Consider the following 26,619-nt stretch of genomic DNA (forward strand, 5'->3'; position numbering starts at 1 on the left):
TGTTAAATATGTATATACATATATATTTTTTAGATTATAAACATTATAACATAGTATGAGGGTAAGTCAAAAAGTGCTGCTAGTAGGATTCCAATTTATTTAGGTTTATTATAACAAAAACCTGTTTAAACATGTCTCTGGGATCAGCAGATGGCTGCAAACAAGTTCTCTCAGTAATGTACTTGTCTTGCTTTCTTTAAGATGCTTTCAACACAAAAGGTCCAGACCTTTGCTTATAAATGGAGGAAACGGACTAGAAACCCTTCAGGTTACAAGGTGTAAACTCAGATATCTGTGACATGGCCAACCTTGCTTTCCCTGTGTGGTCCTGAAAATGACTGAGAGTGTATGTGAAAGGAATTAGATTGGTTCCAGTTAAAGAGGAACCTAATCAAGAGCAGAAAATAGAGCCAAGTGCTCCTTCAACAGCAGAGGTCAAACAGAAGACATCTAGGACAAATAAGGTTCTTCTTCCTCAGCCAAAGGAACAACCCAAAGCTAGCTGAAACGCTAGTCATAAAATACCAAATCTTCCTTTGCCAACCATATTGCCTCTTGTCCTGTACATCTCTGAGAAACTGGTGTCAGCAACTCAGTATGAGTACAGACAGCCAAAAATTAGATGTTTATCTGGAGCTCCAGAAATATGCTTACCCTGAGCAAACACAGGATATTCCTAGCCCACCACAAGAAGCCAAGATGCATCCAAGTTTGAGGAAACACAAGACCAAGAGAGCAAGGTTTCAGGAGAGTTGAAAGACTACGAAGACACAGGAGGTTGCTCATATAGTTGAAGTGGTCTCTTCTTGCCCAGAATGCCCTTGTGGGAGGCCACAAGGGCATTCTGGGCAAGAGCTTCCTCAAGAGCGCTTCAACCTAAGCCTGTGAATTCATGTTGCCTTCCTATTTCAGTTGAGACATTTTTGCCGCAAACCTCTGGTGGCAGATGGTGTGTGGTCCATGGTAGAGCTCTCCCCACAGAAACACAGGGCTGGGATGGCTGGGTGCCGCGCACTCCCAGGAGTATGATTTCTCCCTTCCTGTTACCAGCTTGCATTTTCCCATCCACAGACCTAGAAGATAATACATTATAGCCTGAATGTGTGACGAAGCATAAGAAGTTGGTGAAAAGATTCATTACTTTGGGGAAGGCCAAGTGGCTTGGGATGAACATACCAACTGCATTCCTGTTGAATGGGCAATGTCTTAGCAACCAACAAATAATGGCGAGCCCACACCTTAAAATCAACCTGGTCTCAGTGATAGCTGTACTCTGAGTTCTCCATCCTCAGTGCTCTCTGATGCCTCATCTACAGACAAAAATGTCTGGATTTAGGCTTTCTATCATCAAAAGGTAACTGCCGTTGTTGCTACTCATAAACTGGGATAAAGAAGAAGCTCTTCCATCAATTCAGACTAAGACGTTCCTCTGTATACTGGGCTGTATCTGCGATATTCTTTGAGGAGAATTCCACTATGAAAACAATACCTATAAATATTTTTCAATGAAGTATTTGCCTAAAAAAGAAAAAAGATCCCAATTAAAATAGTAGCTTTGGAAGAGATCAACTGGGCCGGTTAAATTCAAGACACAAGAGTCTGTTCAGTGTTGTTTGAGATTCCAAAGGGTCATCTTTCTAGAGTTTTTTCAAAGGACACAGGACCATCATGTCGGCTTATTAAGAAGAAATTTTAAGAAAATTGAAAACTACATTGGTGAAAGAAAGAACAGGAACACTGATCTGAGGGATTTTTTTTTTCCTTCTCTCATCATGATATCAACCTGTTCATTCTTCAAGGGTACCAAGGACTGTCTTATGAGAATTTCATTGGGAAACCTTGCCTCATCCACCCAACATCCCTGATCTTGCCTCTTAAGAATTATTTCTGTTCTCCAAACTCAAAGAACATTTCAATGGACTATGATTTGAGTCCCTCACAGATGTGAAAACTGCTGTTTTAAAGAGCAGAACAGAAAACTTCAAAGGAGAGTTCAAAAATATAAAATCAAGTATTATAATGAAATGTTCAAAGACCTGAAATTAGAAAAGGGAAGGACATGCTTCAGCATTTCTTATGTTGAAAGAACTGAAGAAAAACTTCAAGCCTCAACTTGAAATACTGAAGGATTCTATGGGCAAAATATTGAATAAGAAAGTGTCAAAAGAGGATGGAAGGAATACACAGAGTCACTGTATCAAAAAACTGGATGGTGTTCAACCATTCAAAAGATAGCATATGATCAAGAGCCAATGGTACCGAAGGAAGAAGCACAAAGTGCACTGATGGCATTGGCAAAGAAAAATGTTCTGGGAATTGATGAAATAGAAATTGAAAAGCTTCAACAAATGGATGTAGCAGTTGAGATAGTTACTCATCTGTGCCAATAAATTTGGAAAACAGCTAACTGGCCAACTAATTGGAAGAGACCCGTATTTGTGCCCATTCCAAAGAGAGGTGACCCATGGAATGCGGAAATCAACCAACAATAGCATCAATAACTCATGAAAATAAAATTTTGCTAAAGATAATTCAAAAGCAGCTGCAACAGACGTTGATAGGAAACTGCCAGAGGTTCATGCTAGATGCAGACAAGGGTGTGGAATGAGATATATCACTGCTGACATCACATGGATCTTGGCTGAAAGCAGAGAATACCAGAAAGATACTTATCTGAACTTTATCAACTACATAAAGGCTTTTGACTGTGTGAGTCATGGCAAGTAATGGCCAACATTGCAGAGAATGATTACTCCAGAACACTAATTGCATTCATGAAGAGCCAGTACATAGACCAAGAGGAAGTCATTCAAACAGAAGAAAGAGAACACTGAATATTTTAAAATCATGAAAGGTGTGCACCAGGGTTGTATTCTTCCACCATACTTATTCAATCTATATGCTGAGCAAATAATCTGAGGCACTGGATTATATGAAGAGTGTGACATCAGGATTGGAGAAAGACGAATAACCTGTGGTATGCAGATGGTATAACCTTGCTTACCGAAAGTGGAGGACTTAAAGCATTTACTGATGAAGATCAAAGACCACAGGCTTCAGTATGAGTAAGGAAGCAAAAATCCTCACCAATGAACTTATAAATAACATCATGATAAAAGGAGAAAAGACTGGAGCCATTATCAACACTCATGGAAGCAGCAATCAAGAAATAAAACAACTTGTATTAGGCAAATCTGCTGCATGAGACCTTTTTAAAAAGTTCAAGATCAAATATGTCAGACTGAGGACTAAGATGCACCTGACCCAAGTCATAATATTTGAAATAGCTTCAGATTCATGTAAAAGTTGGACCATAAATAAGAAAGGCCAGAAACAAATTGATGTGTTTGAGTTATCGTGTTGGAGGAGACTATTAACAGTATCTGGACTTCTAGAAGAACAAAAAAAAAAAGTCTGTGTTGGGAAAAATTACAGCCAGAATGCTCCTTAGAATCCAGGATGCCGAGACTTCATCTTTCATATTACAGACATGTTTTCAGGTGGGACCAGTCCCTGGAGAAGGACATGATGCTAGGTAAAGTAGAGGGTCAGAGAAAAAGAGGAAGACCCTCAAATGAGATGGGTTGGCACAGTGACAACAGCCGTGGGCTCAAGTTTAACAACAATTGTGAGTAAGGTGCAGGAATGGGCAGTGTTTCATTCAGTTGGTCATAAGTTGAGTTGGAACTGACTCAACGGTACCCAACAACTACAACAACAACAAATTGAAGAACAGAAAATTCATCAAGAAAAGGGACACCACACCGAGATGGAGATACCACCTTCAGAACTGTATAGACCAAGATAGAGGAGATGCTGAGAAACAATGACTCTACATTTTGATATTTTTGTTTAATAAATGTTGGTATGATTTTGGAGCACTGCTTTTTTACTTACTCTTGTTATAGTCTCTAAATGCCCAGTTTTAAACTAATTTCCAATTTAAAATTTTCAACTAACATAATGATTATTCACCAAACATTGGATCCTTTATTGAATCTTTGACTCAGACATCTTAACTAAAAATCATTCACTAATCAGCTTGAGGATACCAAAGAGAGCAAAGCATTGTTTTTGGTATAATGCACTTCTTGGTGATTCATTTGAAAATAAAATTTCAACAAAATGATGTATTTAAGATGATTGAATCCACATCTGTGCAAAAGAAAATCTGAATAGCTCTGCCTTTTAAGTTGAATTCTAGAACAATTCATTCTAAAACTTAACATTTGTTTAGAGAGAGTATCTATTCAGGCACAATTAGGTTATCATTTTATGGATGTAAAATGTGTTTTCTCTGATGTGTGCTTAAATCTATTTTCCTTTTTAGAATGAATTCTGGAATAAATACAAAGGTAAGATAAGTTTTCTATTTTATTATTTAGTGAGAAGTATTCGTTAAGACATGAAATTGGAAGGAAATATTTTTGAATTTTTAAAATCCCTCCTGAACTTCGTTCCTACTCTCTTTAAAACCTTACTCGTTTCAAACTTTTCCTTTCTGAATATTTCCATAACGGTATTGTCAGGCAGTCAAGCAATTCTAGTTTTGTTGTTTATTCACATCGATAAGGATTTAAGGTGGTTCATTCTTATTCAAAGATATCAAATTCCATAATCATTTTTTAAAAAACTAAATGTATTAGGTAGAAACAGAAAAAATCAAGTCTGAAATACTGAGTCACTAAAAAAGTTTAATACCTTGATTTAATACTTTTATCATGTGACATAGTTATTAATTTTATCAGGAGTTCATTTTCAAGTATGAAATTAAGGTCTCAAAATAAGCTGACCTAACACTGGATTAGTTTGTATAATTCAACTAGTAAATGTGATGTTCCATGGTACTACTAGACATTAGTTTTTGCATTCTCATTTTACCTCAAAATTATTTAGAAAGAGAAACTTAACATCTTTGTTCCAAAGCTCAACCCAGAAACAAATGCCAAGCTGGGTCCTGCTGGCTGGTCCCATGTAATCATGAGCTTATTGCTCTGTTTGAAACTATACTTTAAACATCTCAGCAAAAATCGGAAAGCTCAATCAATAATCCATTTAAATAAGCAGACCATCACCAAACACCCAAATGAAGGGCCTCACGTACACAGAGCCACGAAACGTGATCAAATGCAGTTGAGACAGGAGAGGTGGTTGGCAGGGGAACAGAACAATTTCAAGTTGATGCAAGTCATCTGAAAATTGTGTGCCAAGATCAACACAACTAAGTCATTTCCAGTAGAATGGACAGTGTCTGCCCATCTGGGTTTCCAAATCCTTTCTTTGCAGATGGTGACCAGTGTGAGAGCAGTCCCTGTCAGAATCAGGGCAAATGTCGGGATGGCCTTGGGGAATACACCTGCACCTGCTTGGAAGGATTCGAAGGCAGAAACTGTGAAATATGTGAGTTACACTTTTTTTTTAAGCTGTTTTATTATGAATTATGTGATAGTTTACATCGGAGAACATTAGCTTTACATGCATCCTATCTTATATCATTACATTGCCATGGTTACAATCTCCTCCATGCATCATCAACCAACCAAAGGGTATACCCTGCAAGCCTGCCCCCGGTCGTCAGCACAAAGCCCCTCTCCCTCTCTGGGTCTAGAGTCCCCAGCCACTCCATCTCTCCATGTCATCATCTCTGCCTCCATCTCTGGCGTCACTGCTTCTCTGGGTAGGGTCCCGCACTCTGCTCTTCTCTTCTCCCTTGATGGTCCCAGGGACCTCGGCTCCAGGACTACAAAGTCAACCACTCCCCTCCTTTTGCTACAAAATGTCTACCTTTACTTTTCCAAACCTCACAGTCAGTCCTGATGGTAATTATTCACTATTGTGCCACATGAGTGCTAGCCCCATCTCCTTTCATCAGCCCTGTCTAGACTGGATACTACTCAGTGGAGATTCTACCTTCCTCCACACCCTCTGGATTTAGGTTCCCTCTTGAAAGCTTGTAAGCCAAGTCACCTCTTGCCTTTGTAACTCCCCATTTTCAGTAGCCAATGTCCAAGTTGCCCATCCCTGTCTATTCTGTATATGGAGGAGGTGGGAATAATCCTCGCTGTAAAGATTTGTTCCCTCTTTTGAGCTTCTGATTATCCAGTCATTGCAGCCAGGTCAAGTGGGTATTATCTGCAAGTGTGGGTGTTCTTGATGCCCTCTCTTCTTATCAGCTGGATGTTTCACTCTCCACTCTAGTCCTCTGTGGCTGTGTCCCTGACTCTGGGACCAGGAGTCCCCAGGTCTTGCCACACTGCTGGCCAACCAGGTCTCCACCCGGGTTCACAGGAGTTTATTGAACGTTGTAGGGCTTAGCTTGCAGCTTCATTGCTATTTTTCCTTCACTTCCCCTTATCGGTGACCAGCGTGGTCACCAGTCAGAGCACGTGTCTGCTCATGTATTCCCATTGAGTCTTAGTCTTGGAAGGGGTTTGCCCTGAGGGTCCCGACCACTTGCCTTGATGTCTCCTGCGCGGCAATTTGCTTGTTCTTGTAGTAACAGTCAGTCTGCCTATATTGTTTTGTATTTTTCCTGTCGGTCATTCTTTCAAGAAGTATCTTCTGATCTTCTAGGCACTCCAGACTGGTCTGCTTGTCCTTTCAAGCAGAAATTTCCCACCTCAGAAGATTCTGGATGGGTTTCAGGGTTCCACCTATGGTCTTATGTAATGCAGAGGCTCTGCAGGAAGACTTCTTCACTGGGCACGTTATAGCCACATTTTAGGTATTCCAGTCAGTTATAGGCAGAAGATGGATTTCAAGCTATCTATGGTGATATTTCTGGCTATTCCTTTCTCTCTCCCTCACGAGTTACACTTCTTTAAGATGAGAATTACCAAAAGGGTAGAAGATAGGAAAGAGGGAAGAAACTAAATACCTAACGGAACAATCTTATGTTACTTCTAATTTGCAAAGTCCAGTTTGTGCTCTATTATTTTGTGCCATTATAGCAATAGCAATAATTAAAGGTAGAAGTTAAACATATGTCCTCCATTTCATGCATTCTAAGGTGTAATGAGAGATCTACACTCCTATATTCCTTTGAAAGAGACTGCAGAGGATTCCTGATGCGTACATTTCTTTAGTAGATAAACAAGAATGGACTCTTCTCCTTTGAGTAAAATGAGTTTCTCATTGCTGTTAGTCACAGTCCTCGGGATCAGATATCTAGAGTCTCAATCCACTTCTTTTAATTACCTTTGTCAATAAACACACCAGTGTTAAATCGCCAGCATTATCTATATATAACAACTTGATACATTTCATTCATTCTACATGGATTGGAAATCACTAAGAACTTTCACTAATTGTGGCAATTAATTTTTTTTTCATAAAAACTTAAGTTAATATTAGGAAAGTTTTCTCTAAGGAGAAAGATCTGCATTTCTTTTCTATTATTCCATTTTTATGACTTTTAAATGGAACTTTCCCCCAAGGGGAGCACCAGATGTGCACCCTTCGTAAAAAGTCCAAAGTCAGCTCTCCTGCACACCACTGGGCTAACTTATCAAGCAATGTCAAACATGTCCCCAGGGCTATTATGAATGTTCTCTTGAAATTGATCTTTGGACCTTAATTAATTTTTTAATCAAAATCCCAATGTAGGAATGGAAAGTAGACTGCCAGGGGCTTGCATCATTAATGTGAGTTTGAAATTCAATATTTAGTGTACATTGGGAAAAGACTGGATGAGTCTGGTTGCCTCGTTTGTGTGTGTGTGTTGCTAAACTGCCCGAGAATGCATTCAGCTCAGTCTTGAAGTCCATTCAGATCCCTGGGACCCTGGTATTTGTCCATGTTAAGACACTGTGTGCTAAGAGCTTTATACGGTCATCTTAATTCTTATGACAATATGAGGTGATTTTATCTCCTCCATTTGGGCTCCAGCGTGGCAATAATTGTGAGGCTGGCCCAGGACCGGGCAGTGTTTCCTTCTGTTGTACATAGGGCCGCTATAAGTTGGTACCGACTCGATGGCACCTAACAACAGCAACATTTTACAAATGAGAAGAGTAAGACCTGTAGACTTTAAATCAGTGGCCCAAACTCACATGGCCAGCAATGGGAAGGATCAGATCTGAACTTGGGGTCAGCCTAACACCATGACACGTGCTTCCAGCCACCTCACTGCCAGTCCTTCCCTGCAGTCTCAGAACCAGAGCCAGCACGCAGTCTCCATTACATCTTAAGCACAGTGCCCAGTACAATCTCGGGCACACAGTAGGTGTTTATCATTGGTTTCCATTAGCAAAATGAGCAAATAAAGAAAAGACTTGGACTTCAAACCACGAGGCACACAGAGCCAAAGCATGATTTGCCGCCAACCAACTCTGTAATCCCTCAGCAGAGAGTAAACAAGACACTGCATGCTGTGTGCCTTTGGACTTTTCTGAATTGTACTTGCCAAGGTCACTGCTGAGATTTGACTGAGGAAAGGAACTTCTCTGAAAAGGAATTCCCTGAGGTAAAACATCCTTCTATATTAGGAACTAGGGCCTGTGAACAAATAATCTTTGCCAGGTTTCACATCCAAAGCAGTTTTCATGGCATGAGTGAACTAGCACAGCCTTGGACCAAACCACAAACTAGGCTAAAGATTGTTATTTTTCCTAAGTGCCATCGGATCAGTTCTGACTCATAGCAACCCTGGATAAGGTTTCCAAGGAGCGGCTAGTGAACTTGGACCACTGACCTTTCAGTTCAAACCGACCTTGCAGTGTAACGCATTAGCCTGCAGCACTGGCTAACAACAGGTCCCTGGGTGGCTCAAATGTTTTGCACCTGGCTGCTAACCAAAAAGTTGGTGGTTTGAATCCACCCAGCAGTGCAGCAGAAGAAAGTCCTGGTGATGTGTTTCCATAAGATTTATAGCCATCAAAGAACTTATGGAGCACAGTTCTATTCTGAAACACTTGGGGCACCACGAATGGAACTCCACTTGACAACAATGGGTGGGAGTTTTTTTGGTTTATCGTCTCCTCCCCAGCCGCTAGGCCAAAGGCACACTACACACTCTTTCCTTAGTACATTTATTCCATCGAGAGTCAACTGACCTTAGAGTTGGAAGGCACCTCTGAGGTCAAGTGCCCTAGCCTCTACATCACTATGATGCCTCCAAAGAGCTCACCCTCTTTCAGACAGGAGTGCTAATATTAAATCAATATAAGTACGTAAATCAGATAGCCTGATGTAGGAGGGACACACATCCACCCCAAGGGAGTCAGCTGGTAAGACCACCTGAATGGGTAGCCAGTGGGACTTTGGCTACAAACATTCAACTACCAAAACGAAGCAATGACAGTTTGTTATTCATGTGTCCTGGAAGGGACACTGCTCCAGGGCTTTGCACAGAGCTCACACAGGTACCAAAGGGAGGAGAACCAGAGAGTGAGAGTGCAAACGGACTTAGACTCTCTCTTTAAATGGGCTTGAAGGAGGAGTACACTTTGTCTCATGGGCTTAGGGGCTATGGACTAACAGTCTGGGATCTGGGGACTGAACTTGGCAGGGAGGGCCCCCGGCCAGCCTCAGCCTGTTTCCCTCATGTTCTGAGGGTCAACATGCCTCTGTCTTGTGCAGCCATCCGGAAACTCTGCAGCTTGGACAATGGGGATTGTGACCAGTTCTGCAGTGAAGAGCGGAAATCGGTGGTGTGTTCCTGTGCCACTGGGTACACCCTGGGTGACAATGGCAAGTCCTGCATCTCCACAGGTAGGAAGAGCACCTGAGGCCACATCACAACACAGTTACCTGGGGTCGAAGTGGCTGGAGACTCTCAGACTCAGGGAAACAAAAGCTGGTGCTTGGCGGGCAAACAGGATCCAGACCATTCTGGATGGGACTCGGCAGGTGATGTAGGGCCAGGAGAACCAGAGCACCTGGAACTCTGGGCTCAGGTAGTTGTGTTCAGACATGAAGACTGAAAGGTTTGGAATGAGACAGGTCCATTGGCTCTGGGAACCAAGTAAGTGACTTGACGTCAGTCTTCTTATTTGAAAAAATGTTCCTGTCAAAGCAGCCCCATGCGTCCAGAGTACAACAGCATCATAGGGTTTTCAAGGCTGTGAACTTTCCCTCAGATGGGAGTAAACTACCAGTCTTCGACTAATAGTCAAGTGCTTAAGCATTTGTACCACCCAGGGAAGTCCATCCGAAAGATAAGCGTCATAGTATTCCCTAACTACTTGGGTACATGAGGAGAGAATTTAGGTAAAGCACTTTGTGTAGTACCTGACACATTGTTGTTGTTCAGTGCCATCAGGTCAGTTCTGACCCATAGTGACCCTGTATAGGGTTTCCGAGGAGCAGCTGGTGAGCTTTAACTGCCGACTTTGCAGTTCAAACGGCTTTGCAGTCTGGCGCATTAACCCACAGTACCACACCAGGACTCTACCTGACACATATTAAACTCTAAATCATGGTAATGAGGAAGTCCCTATGCAAGGGATAGCAAAATGCTCTGGTTCCCGGTAGAACAGCATACAACATGGAGTCAACCTGGAGATATACTGTTACTAGGAGGGACTCCCTGGGTGGCACAGAGAAGTGTTCAGCTGCTAACCAGAAGGTTAACAGTTCAAGTCGATCCAGAGGTGCATCAGTAGAAAGACCTGGCAATCTACTTGTAAAAAATCAGCCACTGGAAACGCTATGGAACACGGTTCTTCTCCGGCACACAGCTAGGTAGATGAAGACTGATGATCACGTAGATTGAGCAAGCAGTGAACAAGAACATGAGGGGCTTCAGGTAGAGAGGAAGGACAGGGGTCAGCCAGTACAGCTAGAACCACAAGAACCTCAATGACTGATTTCAATTCCCTTTGGCCCCATGTGAATAACACGTATATGTCTTTCCTTTGATAAAAGCCAACGTCTAATAAATTTGGTCTGCTTTACAGCTTCATGGAAGACAAGAAACAAGCCAGGAAACTGAGCGACTCGTTTCCTGGAAGTGCTTAAGTTCACTGTCTCTGTTGTTAAGTGCCGTGGATCGGTTCTGACTCATAGCAACCCTGTAGAGGGTTTCTAGGAGCGGCTGGTGAGCTTGAACTGCCGACCTTGTAATTTAAATTGACTTTGCAGTCCAGAGCATTAACCCACAGCACCACATTGGTCTTACCTAACCTACTGATGCAGGACCTCATCTGGTACTGGGACCACAATAGGCCAAAGAATTTCAAACAAAGACCAAGACTTTTGTTTAATCTACTCCTTGATCCTCAAAGCATGCTCCCCGGACCCATGGTTTTGGTCTCAGCTTGTTTGTTGTTACTGGGTGCTGACAAGTTGATTCCAACGCATAGTAACTTCATGTGATTAAGCCAAATTACCCTGTAGAGTTTTCTGGTGGTGGTGGTGCACCGTGGAGTTGGTTCCAACTCATTGCAACATTGTATAGGGTTTCTGAGGCTGTAAATCTACACGAGCAGAAAGCCTCATCTTTCTCCCACTCAACGGCTGGTGGTTTCGAACTGCTGACCTTAAGGTTAGCAGCCCAACTCATAACCTCTACGCTACAGAGCTCCTAGGTAGGTTTTCTAGGTGTTAGTTTTTCCAGGAACAGATCACCAAGTCTTCCACCCACAGGGCTGCTGAGTGGCTTTTAACCACCACGCCAGCCTTTTCAGTTAATAGGCAAGTGTTTTCCATTGTGCCACCAGACCTCCTTGGGAGCTTGTCAGTAAAGCAGAACCTCAGGCCCCCACCCCAGACCTGTTGAGTCAGTATCTCCATTTTAAAAGCTCTCCATGGGATCATTCATGAGCACATTAAAATTTAAGAAGTACCTTTCTCTAGTTCATAATGTAATTTTCTTTGTGACAGGCTTTTATTTCATTCAGAGACTTTATTACTCCTAAGAAGTTGTTATACTTTGTTGTTGTTGTTAAGTGCCGTGGAGTCGGTTCCGACCCATAGCGAGCCTGTACAGGGTTTCTGAGGGTGTAAATCCTTACGGGAGTAGAAAGCCTCATCTTTCTCCCGCGAAGTGGCTGGTAGTTTTGAACTGCTGACCTTAAGGTTCACAGCCCGATTCGTAACCACTACGCTACCCATAATATTGTTCCTTAAAGACTATTTAAATGTTTTCTTTGAAAAGATACCAACTAAAATCCATTGTCATCTAGTTGATTTTGGCTCAGAGCAACCAGCAGGACAGCGCAGAGCTGCTCCTACGGTCTCCTAACTTTTTAGTTCTTCACCAGACACTTAACCACTACTCCACCAGAGCTTCTTGAAAAGATACAGCATTCAAATAAAAATCATTTTGTTAAAATTGCCTCCAAATACAGCAGTCAACTGTTATTTCAATTTATTTAAATTGAAATTGATGCCTTTGAGTTATGGTGTTGGAGGAGAATATTGAAAGTGCCATGGGCTGCCAAAAGAACCAACAGATCTCTGTTGGAAGAAGTGCAGCCAGAGTGCTCCTTGGACAAGGCCAAGATGGCCAAACTTCATCTCTTGTACTTCAGACATATTGTCAGGAGGGACCAGTCGCTGGAGAAGGAGATCATGTTTGGTAAGGTGGAGGGTCAGAGAAAAAGAGAAAGACCCCCAGCAAGGTGGATTGGCAACATTATTTCAATTATATAGCATTAAATCTCTCAATAAGTAAAAGAGAATGTGATTGATATTTGCATTGATAACAAAACCTTATGCTTAAATTGGTTTTGTCGAGTCAGTTCTGACCCATAGCAACCCTGTATAGGGTTTCCGAGGAGCAGCTGGTGAGTTTGAACTGCTGGCCTTACAGTTCACATCAACCCTGAAGTCAAGCACTTATCCAACTGCACCACACCAGGCCTGGTTTAGACATGTTTAAATTGGCCATTTCTTCACATGCGTGTGCAATATTTTAAATTCCAGGAGTAACCACAAATCACTTAAAAATAAAGTTTGATATTAGAAAATAAAATCAGAACAACTTCCTAGTGCAAAAATTTCTGTTGTAAATCATGGGTGTGTGAACTAAGCATTTCAAAAGTAAGTGATAACAGTAATTCACACTCTCTGATGTTCACAGACTCCAGGGTCTAAAGTGCTTTGTGGTTAAGTGCCACTGAGTGGGTTCTGATCCATAGCGACCCTGTATAGGGTTTCCAAGGAGCGACTGGTGAGCTTGAACCGCTGACCTTGAGGTTCACAACGACTTTGCAGCCCAGCGCATTAGCCCACAGTGCCACACTGGGACTCCACTCAGGCTCTTTCATTCACTGGAGTTGACTGAAAAGGAAGGGACGACTCCCAGCTTGTGAGCACACGCAAATACAAAATTGAGTTGTACTTCTCTGATATTAGACCAACACCTCTCTTTTCCTACTGATTGTTCACCCCCACCTCTCACGGGCCCTGGCCCTCCCTCTGTCTGCTCCCTTGCCTACTACCTTCCTTCCTCTAATCTTCTCATCACTTCCCACCCTCCTTCTGCTGCCCTGTTTTGCACTCTTCTCTTGCCTTGTTTCCTTCATGTTGTTGTTAAAGTGCCGTCGAGTTGGTTCCGACCCATAGCCACACTGTATAGGGTTTCTGAGGAGCAGCTGGTAAGCTTAAACAGCTGACCTTGTGGTTCAAATGGCTTTGCAGTCTGGTGTATTAACCCACAGAGTCACATCAGGAGTTTCCTCCATAATTGGTGATACTCTAGGAAGAAAGCATCTTGATGTTTACTGAGTATCTCGCCCATGCTTGGTTTTTTTAAGGATAGCACCCTGGTGGTACAAACGGTTAAGCACTGAACGACTAGACAAAAGGCTTGAGTTTTGAACCCACCCATGGGTGCTTTGGAAGACTGTCCTGGCAATGTATTTCTGATAAGTTACAGATTTACAAACCCTATCAACCGAAACCAAATCTACTGCCATCAAATTGATTCCCTTTCCCAGTGATCTTATATAGGGTTTCCAAGACTTAAATCTTTTGGAGAGCAGCCAGCCTCGTCTTTCTCCTGAGGAGTAGCTGGTGGGTTTGAACTACCGACCTTTTGTTGGCATCCAATGCTTATCACACGGTGCCACCAGGGCTCAGTTGTAGTCTGCACACACGGGGTTGTCATTTGTCACAGTCAGCTAGATGACAATCAGCAATAATGCTTTCTTTAAGAAATTTTATACAAACCTGCCATACTGCTCTACTTTTGCCTCAGACTGTTCACATAGTGCTTGCTTCTGCCTGGAATGCTCTTCCCGAAAATTGTAAACAGTAAAGTCAGAAGAATCTTATAGTGAGCACTTACCACCCAATACCTGGGTTCTAGCATTAACATTTTACTGTACTTTCTTTGACTCCTGGTGTGGCAGTATAGAAGAAGCATTGGACTGCAAACCACAAGGTTGGCAGTTCAAACCCACCAGCTGCACCTCAGAAACTATAACAACAGCAGTTCTTTGCAGTTCCTAGGTGGTGGGTGGTGGTCATGTGCCATGGAGTCGGTGCCGATTCATAGTGACCCTGCACTGGGTTTCCAAGGCTGTAAATATTTACGGGAGCAGAAAGCCTCAACTTTATCCCACTGAACGGCTGGGAGTTTCAAACGACTGACCCTGAGGTTAGCAGCCCAAGAGTTCCTACGCTACCAGAGCTCCTAGTTCCTGGGTAGTGCAAACAATAAATACACTTGCCTACTAACCGAAAGACTGGAGGTTTGAGCCCGTCCATCCAGAGGCATGTTAGAAGGAAGACCTTGGAAGTAAGAGCTCCCTGGCACAGGCTGACAACAGGCTGAGTCTCCCAGCAAACTCCACAGTGGACAGGATGTTGCTGGTGCCTTTGCTCTCCAGAAGGTCCCAACCACTGGAAACTCGATGGTGCACAGCTCTGCTCTGACATGTGAGGTATTAGCATGAGTTGGGGTAGGATTGATGACTGCTGGGCTGATGGTCTAGCCTTATCACCTGATCTATCATCTGTCTGTTCCTTTTTCCAATCAGCAAAACTATTGCTCCTAGGGTTCCAGTTCACACATGCACAGGTTTATTCCAAACAAAATGCATTTAAATGTGTCTCTGCGATCAGTGGACGGCTGCAATCATGTTCTTTCGCTTGCTCAGTCTCGTCAAGATGCCTTCACAAAACAGGGTCCACCAAAACAGTGGACTCTGAGGATATCTGCTGAACCAGTGCAATTGCAGGAAGAGAGGTCAGCTGACAAGGTTATGGTGACTGTTTCTCAGGATTCCAAAGGGGTCATCTTGATAGATTTTCTCAAAAGACACAGGATGGACAAAAGGGACTCATTAGGAAGAAGTTTTAAGGAACTTGAAAACTGCAATGGTGAGGAAAAGACCAGGAAAGTTGCTCTGAACATTTTCCCCATCACAATAATGCACTTCTTCATTCTACAAGGATAGCAACAGCTGTCTTGTGAGAATTTTGTTAGGAAACCACCTTGCCCCATGTACCCCACAGACACGATCTTGCCCCTTTAGAATTATTTTTGTACCCCAAACTTAAGGAACATGATTTGAGTGCCTCAAGGATCCCCAAGTTGCTGTTTGATGTGGTAGAAATCAAAGCGAGCAGAATTCTTTGTGGAAGGGTTAGAGATGGAAACATCACCTTCAAAAGTGTAAATATAAATAGCTAGAAGGTGGATGTGTTGAAAAGCAAAAGCTTCGCATTTGGTTACTTTTGCTTAATAAAGTCTTCATAACTTTGTAGTAATACTTTGTTAACTTACCCTCACATTTGGTTATTTTTATTCAATAAAGTCTTTATGACTTTGTAGCAATACTTTGTTACTTACTGTCAGACAACAATATCCTCATTCCAGAAAGTTTCTGCACACATTCATTCCCTCAATCACTTAGAACACTCTTGTCCTCTCTTCCTATCACCTTCATTTTTAGATGAGCAATCAGAAGAGTGAATTCAGCTGCCTAAAGTCATTCAGCCCTTCCTAACACGGCAGTACCGGATTTCCAGCGAGGCCTCTGTGACTCCAGAGCTTTGCCTGGTCTAGCACACAGAGAGTGATTTGTGTGGTTGAGGGATGTTTATTTTGCTTACACACCTCGGGCTGTTCTTTCTTTTAGAGCCTTTCCCCTGTGGGAAACAAACCAACGGACGAAGTAAGAGGTCCCTGGCACAGGATGACAACAATGGCAGTCTCCCAGCAAACTCCACACTGGAACAGGAAGTGGATGGTGGCTTTGCTCCGACAGACAATCCCTTCAACCCACTCGATGTAAATCAGACGGACACTCAAGAGGATTCCAGCCACCTCATTCGGATAGTGGGCGGAAGGGATTGTAAAGATGGAGAGTGTCCTTGGCAGGTAAGTCAGGTGGAGTCCTCTCTGTGACTTTACATCTCCAAGTCAAGCTTAACAATCAAGCACTCAACTAATAGACGATAGATTAAGAGTTCGAACCTAACCAGAGGCACCTCTGAAGATCTGCTTCCTAAAGTTCAAAGCCTTGGAAAGCCTATGGCGCAATCCCACCCTGCACACATGGGGTTGCCGTGAGTTGGAATAAACTTGATAGTCACTAACAACTATAGTACTGAGCCAGGTTTGCTACTAAGGTGTGACATGAGATTTCAATGTCTGGGAATCTGCCATCTTAGACACAGGAGGCCTAGGGCATCCTCAGGCACACCTGGGTGTCTCTTCTCTGCACCAATGTGGTTTCCGGGGCCTTCAGCTCTGGATGAAGGAATGCTGGGAGGTGAGGTTGTAAGGAGGAGAAGTGGTGGAAGTCTCAGGAATTTTCCCTCCCCACAGTCCCACTCTTATCAATCAGGTATTTTTATAGAGCACCTTCAGCATGTCTCGGATTCTATTATGTTCTGCGGAGGTCAGAAGAGAAAGAAAAAGCATCGTCCAAACGTCTGCTTACAGGCTAAGGAGATAGATGATAAAGCAAGTAATCACACAATAGCTCAGACTGCAAATAGTGACCTGCAAGGCAGAGAGAGAGGCCTCCGTTCTTCTCTTTAGCTGGTATCAGAATTCAGTCTCCTTATTTCATGTCTGGGAGTCCAGGGATAAAGCACTAGACTGCAAGGTCGGTTTGGACCACAAGTTCAGTTCAGTTTGGACCTCCAGTTCACCAGCCGCTCCTTGGAAACCCTATACAGGGTTGCTACGAGTTGGAACCAACTCGGGCAATACTTAACAATAACAGACAATTCATGTCTAATTTGTTTTTTGTTTTTCCAGACACTGAAATCCTAAGGAGGCAGATATTATTAAGTGCCTTCAAGTCAGTGGTGACTTAGCAACCCTGTTTGGGGTTTCCGAGGAGCAGCTGGTGGGTTTGAATTGGCAACCTTTTAGTTAGCAGTCCAATGCTTATGCTACAGCGCCACACCATGACGCCAAAAGAAGACAGATAGTACCCTAGCCAGAAGCACACCATTTGTTTTCAAAGGCAAAAATTACTCCATAAATTATCAACTTGGATTGGGGTTGTCAGATTAAGTAAATAAAAATAAAGGATTTTCAATTAAATTTGAATTTTCGCTAAACAAAGAATTTTTTTTTTTTTTTTAAGCATAGTTATGTCCTATGCAACATTTGGGATATACTTATAGTAAAAAAAAGATTATTTGTTGTTTATATGAAATTCAAGTTTAATTGGGTGGCCTGTATTTTACCCTGCAATTGAGTCTAAGTGTCCACAGCCAAAATGGAATCTCCTACAAGCTAAAATCCCAACATTTCCAGCAACTTTCAGAAACCTCAGTTCCAGGTTGTTGTTGTTGTTGTTATTAAGTGCTGTAGAGTTGATTTGGACTCATAGCAACCCTGTATAGGATTTCCAAAGCTTTAAATATCCATGGGGACAGAAAGCATCATCTTTCTCCTGTGGAAAATCCAAGCTATAAAGAGCCCAAAGGAACTCTGGTAGCGTAGTGGTTACGAATCGGGCTGTGAACCTTAAGGTCAGCGGTTCGAAACTACCAGCCGCTCCGCGGGAGAAAGATGAGGCTTTCTACTCCCATAAAGATTTACACCCTTGGAAACCCTGTACAGGGTCGCTATGGGTCGGACCCGACTCGATGGCACTTAACAACAACAACAACAACATAAAGAGCCCAAGGAAAGAAAATTTAAAACTGTATTCCTTGTTCCTTCATTCTTCCCTCCAGTACGTATTTATTGTGTGTTGTGTGTTTGACAAAGGTGCCTTCATGCTACAGTGGGTTAAGCTTTGGTCTACTAGCCGAAAGGTTAGTGGTTCAAACCCACCTACCTCTCTGAGGGAGAAAGATGAGGCCATCTGCTCTTGTGAAGATTTAAAGTCTCCAAAACTGTTGTGGTGCTGTGGGTTAATGCGCTGCACTGCAAAGTCAGTTTGAATCACAAGGTCAGAGGTTCAAGCTCACCAGTCCCTATGGTTTGGAATTGACTCAACAGCTCTTAACAACAACAACCTTGTCCTACAGGGTCACTAAAAGTGGGAACTGACTTGAGGGCAGATGGTGGGTTGTGTCTGTAGGATATGTTGTTGGTGGTGGTGATTCTGACTCATAGAGACCCTGTATAGGGTTTCCAAGACTGTAAGTCTTTACGGGGATAGAAAGCCTCACCTTTCTCCTGCACAGTGGTGGATTCAAACTGCTGACCTTGCAGTTAACAACGTAATGCCTAACCTCAGTATCACTAGGGCTCTGTACGTAGGATATATAGGTCATTAAAATTAGCTCTCTGACATGAAGAAATTTACATCTAGGAAGGGAGGTAAGGCCTGCCCAAGTCAAGTTTGTGGGAAGATCACCAGAGGATAAGCACCACCAAAGTTGAGCTCGGACTTGGAGGGGGTTCCTTAGGTGAGGATGATGGAGAAGGTACCTCCGGAGGCGGGGTACATAATCAAAGGCAGGAATTGGATTTTCTCCAGAGAATATTCTCATTGAGTCTACTGTGACTTAAGATTCTTGTTTTCCTGGTTCAAACCTTGGCAAAGTGCCTTGTTTCCAATGTTAGGAAGAAGACTTGATACTCAATTCTTACAAAGATTACCTTTACCCTCACTAACCACCCAAGCAGGATTATGAGCTCATAGTTTGTTTGTTTTTTAAAAAAATAAAAGAAAAGAAAGAAACCTACTTCATTCTAGTAACAAAGGTCTTTTCTAATTCTTTTGGAATTTGATTTGATTTTTTTTTATTGACCTACACATACCCCCAGAATAGATATTATTTAGAAGATGCCAAATTCTGTAGAGAAAGCAGTAAAATTTTTTTTTTTTTTTAATTCTAAATGCTTTGTCTCCCAGTATGTAAGCCTGGCTCTTTGGATAAAAAAAATGGAAAATAAGAAAATTAACTTTGGTGTTTCTCATCTGCCCCATTAATGTTCTTTCTTTGGTGGAGTATTCCTCATTCTTAAGTTTTTTAGGTACATCTGTTCAGGAGCTCTGATAGCATAGTGGTTACGAATTGGGCTGCAAACCTCAAGATCAGCAGTTCGAAACTACCAGCTGTTCCTTGGGAGAAAGATGAGGCTTTCTGCTCCTGTAAAGATTTACAGCCTCAGAAACCCTGTACAGGGTCGCTACGGGTCAGAACTGACTCCACGGCATATAACTACTGTTTAGGAAGAAAAACATGTACAAGGATTCCAAAGAAGTTAACCTTTAAGGGTGGTATTCTTGCACCATGAAAGAAGGTTTGAACAGCTAAACCAATTCAGACACCATGATGTCAAGCCAGTTTCGGCAAATATTTTCTCCAAAGACTGGCATGTGCCTGGTCTGGTGTATAAAGGTGATTATCACGGTGGTGGTTGTGTGCAACTCACAGCAAGCCTGAATAGTATTTCTGAGGCAATAAATCATTATAGAAACAGAAAGTCTCATCTTTTTCCCGTGGAGTGCTGGTGGACTTGAACAGCTGAACTTGGGGTGTAGTAGCCCAACGTGTAACCCACTATACCCCCACCAGAGCAAGAAAAAATGTTTTCCAAAATATTTGAGAAATGTTCATAGCACTTTAGAAATACAATGACAGACTCAGAAGAAATAAAAACCAAATCCCAGTCAAAGTGAGTTTGTAGCCCAAGTGGAGAAAGATGTAGGTTAGACATGAAGGGACCATGCTCAGGTGACCTGGCACTTAATAGGACCTCAATAAAGCTGAATAAACAGATCAATAAGCCAACTGTTTGGCCCATAAAGCAATGGCAAGGCAGTGTGATGGGGCCATCTAAACCCACACTGTGGAGATTTCAAGAGTGGGATAAGGGGCTGGGATAAGGCTCCGAGCCGTTGGCTCAGAGGACAGCGCAGGTAGGGACAGTCGATGGGGTACCCAAGAATGGGCACAGCGATTGAAAAGTCAGAAAGGGTCTGCTGGGCTGGAACCTGGGGGGGGCCAACAAGGAAAGCACTAAATGGGTGGTGGACAGGGGGCAGTGAGGAGGTTTGGACGTTGCATTCTAATATAACCAAAGTCTGATTCCAGAAGCAAGAAGACACCAAATCAGGGAAGGACAGCAGAGGGGAGGGTGGACAGGAAGGGAAGATCTTACTGGTGGCAGACCAGCCTGGCAGGTATGGAGTGAACAGTGAGGAGACCACTGTGAGTCAGGAGACAGCGGCAAGTCCACATGAAGAGGACTTTGGGTCTAAAGGCTCTTTTCCACTCCTCGTCTCCGAAATTCAAACATGACCTCATCTGCTTTGGCATGCTAACCTGTTTCTAGGCTTTCACTTGGTTTGGCAAATGCAAGCCTGGAATCACCAACTTTCCCATTATAGGCACTACTCATAAATGAGGAAAATGAAGGGTTTTGTGGAGGAACCATTCTGAATGAATACTACATCCTCACTGCGGCTCACTGTCTCCAGCAAGCCAAAAGATTCAAGGTGAGAGTAGGTAAGTGGTCCTCCAGCACTCTTCCTGGCTACCACGGAGAGGGGCAGTCACTTTGTCTCTATATTTTTATATTGTTGCTGTCAAGTGCCATGGAGTCAGTTCCAACTCATCGTAATCCTGTATAGGGTTTCTGAGGAGAAGCTGGTGGGTTTGAACTGCCAACCTTATGGTTAGCAGTCCATTGTTCATCCTATGGAGCCATACCAGCAGTCCTTTATCTTTATGTTGTTGTTGTTGTTGTTAAGTGCCATCGAGTTGGTTCTGACCCATAGCAACCCTGTATAGGGTTTCCAAGGAGTGGCTGGTGAGCTTGAACCACCGTCTTTGAAGTTCAAACTGACCTTGCATTCCAACGCATTAACCCACAGCACCACACCAGGACTCCATTGTATGTTTATGTTGTTGTTGTTGTTGTTAAGTGCCGTCGAGTCAATTCTGACCCATAGTGACCCTGTATAGGGTTTCCAAGGAGCAGCTGGTAAGCTTGAACCACTGACTTTGCAGTTCAAATGACTTTGCAGCCTGATGCATTAGCCCACAGCGCCACACCAGGGTTCCATTATATGTTTATAGAGACCAGGAAACCTTACAAATCAGGAGCCCCAGTGATACAATGGTTAAGCACTTGACTGCTAACCTCAAAATTGGAAGTTCAAATCCACCAGTTGCTCCTCGGAAACCATATACAGGACCGCTATGAGTCAGAACTGACTCGACATCACTTAACAGCAACAACATCCAAAACACGTAATCCAATTTTTTAAGTATAAATGAGATGCTTAGCATTCTTTTCCTCATGCAAAGTTTTGAAATTTTACACTCAGTGTATTTCAGGTCAGACAACCACACTTCAAGTGCTAGTGACTACCTTATTGGACTGCGCAGGATATAGAATATCAAGAATAGAATAATATACTAATATCTAGAATATAAGCCTGTTTAGGGCAGGCACCTAGTACAGTGCCTGGTACATGAAACATTTCAGACAATATTTGTTGAAAGAATGAATTGAAAGTATGTAAAGTACTAAACAGAACCCTTGTGTGGCGCTGTGGGCTAATGTGTCACACTGCAAAGTTGTTGAACTTCAAGGTCAGTGGTTCAAGCTCACCAGCTGCTTCTTGGAAACCCTATATAGGGTCGCTATGGGTCGGAATCAACTCGATGGCACTTAACAACAACAACAAAGTAGTAAGCATATATATATAAAAATGTCAATGATGTATAGTCCTGGGTAGTGAAATTCAAAGTTCATTTTTACTTGCTTCTTTATGCCTTCTGTGTTTTTCAAACTTTCTAAAGTGACTGTTGTTGTTAAGTGCCATCTAGTTGGTTTCAACCCATAGCGACCATGTATAGGGTTTTCAAGGAGCAGCTGGTGAGCTTGAACCTCTGACCTTGTGATTCAAACCAATCTTACAGTCCAGCGCATTAACCTGCAGCACCACAACAAAACTCCTTCTAAAATGACTACCACTTTTTAATGTGAAAGAAAAAAATTAACTTCTTTAAAAAGTAACAATGTTTAAATTACAAAAACCACACATGAACACACGCAAAAACAGTTGCTGTCAAGTTGCTTCTGATTCACATCCACCCCATGTGTGTCAGAATAGAACTGTGCTCCACAGAATTGCTAGTGACTGATTTTTTGGGATGTAGGTCACCAGACCTTTCTTCTGATGCACCTGTACGTAGACTCAAACCATCAATGCTTTGGTTGGCAGCGGAGTGCAGGAATTATTTACACCACCCAAGGGTGCTAAATATGCCACCCCACCACCAGAACTAAGTCTCATTCTGTTTTTAATCATGTCCCAGGTGATCTGAACACTGAAAAGGAGGAAGGCAATGAAATGGCACACGATGTGGAGCTGATAATAAAACACAACAAATTTGTCCAAGAAACCTATGACTTTGACATCGCCGTCATAAAACTGAAGACGCCCATCACATTCCGGATGAACGTGGCTCCTGCCTGCCTACCGGAGAAGGACTGGGCTGAATCTACACTGATGACTCAGAAAACAGGGATTATCAGTGGGTTCGGGAAGACTCATGAGAAGGCTCGCCCGTCCACCACCCTCAAAATGCTAGAAGTGCCCTATGTGGACCGAAACACCTGCAAACTGTCGAGTAGTTTTACAATCACTCAGAACATGTTCTGCGCAGGCTACGACACGAAACCTAAAGACGCCTGTCAGGGAGACAGTGGGGGTCCTCATGTCACTCGATTCAGAGATGTCTATTTTGTCACTGGGATAGTCAGCTGGGGAGAAGGATGCGCCAGGAAAGGCAAATATGGCATCTATACCAAAGTCAGCTCCTTCCTCAAGTGGATAGACAGGTCCATGAAAGCCAGGCCTGGCGTCCAGCCACAGGCTCCGTCCACTTGATCTGGGCAGCCCGGTACGTGGACGCTGTTCATTATAGTCACTGTAGGTCATTTCCATTAAAGTCATTCCACTCAAAAGACCTCCTAGAAGCTGGTTGGCTTTTTTTTTTTTTCTTTTTCATGCTATTTTTAACAGGTTTGAGTCCTTGAATAAGCTTTCCTCTCTGCAATCATTTAAAACAAAAAGCATTTTTGTCAAGTTAACCTCAAGGTTTGACAAAAGGATGTAAATGCTCTCCTAGATGTTTGACCTTTCAGTAGCAGATTGCCAGGTTTTACTTCTGAAGCACCGCTGGGTAAATTCAAACCACCAATCCTATGATTAGTTGCTAACTGATTAACCATTTGCACCACCTGATAAATTATTTGTTCTAATGTTTTTGTGGGATTTTTTGTTTGTTTGTTTTTGCTCTACTGAAGTGGAAAAAGGAGGACACTTTATTTTGGAACACTAATTCTACCTTCCCTTACACAGGCTGTTAAATTTCTTCTGGAAATGCTACAATTTAATCGGATAGGAGCCTCGGCTCTCGAAGAACTCTATAGCTGAAAATAAGGCATTTCTTGGGCATAAGATCATTTTTTTTACTCACCCTGCTCAGCCCTTAACCAACCATACTTATTTTCCTGTTGTTAAGTGCCTTGGAGTGGGTTTCGACTCACAGCAACCCTGTATAGCGTTTCTGAGGAGCAGCTGGTGAGTTTGAACCACCAACCTTACAGTATAAACTGACCTTGCAGTCTAGTGCTTATCTTACAGCACCACACCAGGACTCCTTACTTATGAGCTTGTGAAATAATGGCCAAAGATGTAATGAGCATGGATATACAGCAAAGACGGAGTCCGGAGCAGCGCCTGCGTACTGTCGCTGTTAAGGTCAAAGTGTCCCCACATGACCCAGCACAGCCTCCCGGTCACTGTCCCACCTGGTCTGGATGTCCCTCATTCATGTCTCCTGTGAGCTGTTTGACAACAGTGGTAGAAATGCCTCTTCCAGGCTCTGCTATAAAATGCAGATTCCCTCCTAAAGAAAAGTCCAGAAATCTTCTCAATTGCATGGGCAATTCCTAAATTGATTTAAACAGCCCGCAGCCCGCTCTTTAGTCTGACTTCATATTAGAATCACCTGGAATACTTCTTTTTAAATTACTAATGCCCAAGCCCCATCCCCAGAAATCCAAGCTGACTTGTTTCTTTCTTAAAAGTGCCACTAAAACATCCAAACCCACTGCCCTGAAGTCAATTCTGACCCATGGCAACTGTTGTGTAGCAGGAGTGAGGTACGCCTGGTCCAAGGGCAGTATTGTTGTGAAATGCCATCAAGTCGATTCTGACCCATAGCGACCCTGTATAAGGTTTCCAAGGAGCAACTGGTGAGCTTGAACCTCTGACCTTGAGATTCAAACCAACTTTGCAGTCTAGTGCATGGGCCAGCAACGTCACACTAGGTCTCCATCGGCCATATCAGGCCTGAAGAATCATTTGGTCTCGCCCTACCGAGGCAACCACAATTTCAGCAACCAACTGTTGTTAAGTGCCGTGGAGTCAGTTTGGATTCATAGCAACCCTGTATAGGGGGTGACTTAATTAAATGTTTGACCAAATATTTGATGTTGTTAAGTGCCATCAAGTCGATGCCGACCCATAGCGACCCTGTATAGGGTTTCCAAGGAGCAGCTGGTGAACTTGAACCACCAACCTTGCAGTTCAAACGACTTTGCAGTCTGACACATTAACCCAAGCATCACACCAGGACTCCTAGCAGGCTAATTTTTAAGTTAATAATTTTGTATAGTCTGCAAATGATCCAAATGGCCCTTGGCAGGAAAAAGGTTCCCCATCCCTGATAGAGAGGGTCTGTGAGGTTGTAAATCTTTTTGGGAACAGACAACTTCATCATTCTCCTGCAGAGGTGCTGGTGAGTTTGAACCACCAAGCTTGTGGGTAGCAGTCCACCACCTAACCCACAGGGACACCAGGCTTCCTTCAAAGTACAGTGTCTTATACACAGTGAAGATACTGGAATTGTTTCCTACACACTTAGGCTAGATGTTTATCTGTTGACCTTTTCACACAGGGGGTCTAGCCACGCATCACAACCATCTGGCTAAACCCACCAAAAAGAGACAAAAATCAAACCCGCTTGCACTGAATCATTTCTGACGCATAGCAAACTTTTATGACAGAGCTGATCTGCCCCAACCGTAAATGTTCATGAAAAGCTGAGTGCCACAGCGTTCTCCCACAGAGAGGCTGGTGGGTTTGAACTGCTAACCTTTTGGGTAGCAGTCAAGAGCTTTAACTACCGTGCCACCAGAACTCATTGGCCACAGCCCAAGCCAACTTAAGTTAGACTCTCTGGAGGAATGGTCAGGCCTCCGTAGTTTTTAAACCTTAGGAAGGTGATTCCTGAGCTCTGTTAGCATAGTGGTTACGAGTCAGGCTGCTAACCTCAAGGTCAGTTGTTCGAAACTACCAGCTGTTTGTGGGAGAAAGATGAGGCTTTCTGCTCCCCCATAAAGATTTACAGCCTCAGAAACTCAACACAGGGTCATTATGAGTCGGAACCAACTCCACGGCACATTTAACCACCATGAAGGTGATTCCTGGTGTGGCGCTGTGGGTTAATGTGCTGGACAACAAGATCGGTTTGAACTACAAGGTCAGGGGTTCAAGCTCACCAGCTGCTCCTCAGAAACCCTATACAGGATTGATATAAGTTGGAATTGACTCAACGGCATTTAACGATAACAACAAGGTGAAAGGTAGAAAATAACAGGGTGATTCAATAGTTTAATGCTCCAACTGCTAACCAAAAAGTTGGTGTTTTAAACCCAGCTAGTGACTCCATGGGAGAAAGTCCTGGAGATTGGCTCCCATAAAGATTGTTGTTGTTGTTAGGTGCCATCGAGTCGGAACTGACCCATAGTGACCTTATGCACAGTAGAATGAAACACTGTCAGATTCTGGGCCAACCTCACTACTGTTGCCACGCTTGAGTCCATCCATGCTGCCACTTTGCTAATCCATCTCGCTGAGGGTCTTCCTCTTTATCTCTGACCCTCCACTTTACCAAACATGATATCCTTCTCCAGTGACTGGTCCCTCCTGACAATATGTCCAAAGTATGAGAGATGAAATTTGGCCATCTTGGCCTCTAAGGAGCACTCTGGCTGCACTTCTTCCAAAACGGATCTATTGGTTCCCATAAAGATTACAGCCTAGGAAATCCTACAGGGCCAGTCTACTGCATCATATAAGGTTGCTATCACATGGGATTGACTTGATGGTACCTAATAACACCAACAGTGTGTGCCAGGAGAGCCAGTACCATGAAGACTACTCCCTCCCTCCCTCTCTAAAGGAAAGAAACAAACCAGCTGCCATCTAGTTCACTCCA

The 26,619-nt window shown here is 43.1% G+C and overlaps 1 protein-coding gene across 1 annotated transcript in view; it reads left to right on the plus strand.

Annotated features, from left to right (window-relative positions):
• The window catches only part of F10 (coagulation factor X), a 36,622-nt gene extending 13,403 nt beyond the window's left edge, over positions 1 to 23,219 (plus strand). The window contains exons 3-8 of the mRNA XM_006851548.1: positions 4,331 to 4,355; positions 5,287 to 5,400; positions 9,580 to 9,711; positions 16,032 to 16,273; positions 20,706 to 20,823; positions 22,645 to 23,219. Of these exons, the coding sequence (XP_006851611.1) occupies positions 4,331 to 4,355; positions 5,287 to 5,400; positions 9,580 to 9,711; positions 16,032 to 16,273; positions 20,706 to 20,823; positions 22,645 to 23,219 (1,206 nt within the window). The remainder of the gene's footprint in view (positions 1 to 4,330; positions 4,356 to 5,286; positions 5,401 to 9,579; positions 9,712 to 16,031; positions 16,274 to 20,705; positions 20,824 to 22,644) is intronic.
• Positions 23,220 to 26,619: the final 3,400 nt, after the last annotated feature.

Source organism: Chrysochloris asiatica, unplaced genomic scaffold (genome assembly GCF_000296735.1).
Source record: "Chrysochloris asiatica unplaced genomic scaffold, ChrAsi1.0 scaffold00029, whole genome shotgun sequence".
Classification (NCBI taxonomy): Eukaryota; Metazoa; Chordata; class Mammalia; order Afrosoricida; family Chrysochloridae; genus Chrysochloris; species Chrysochloris asiatica.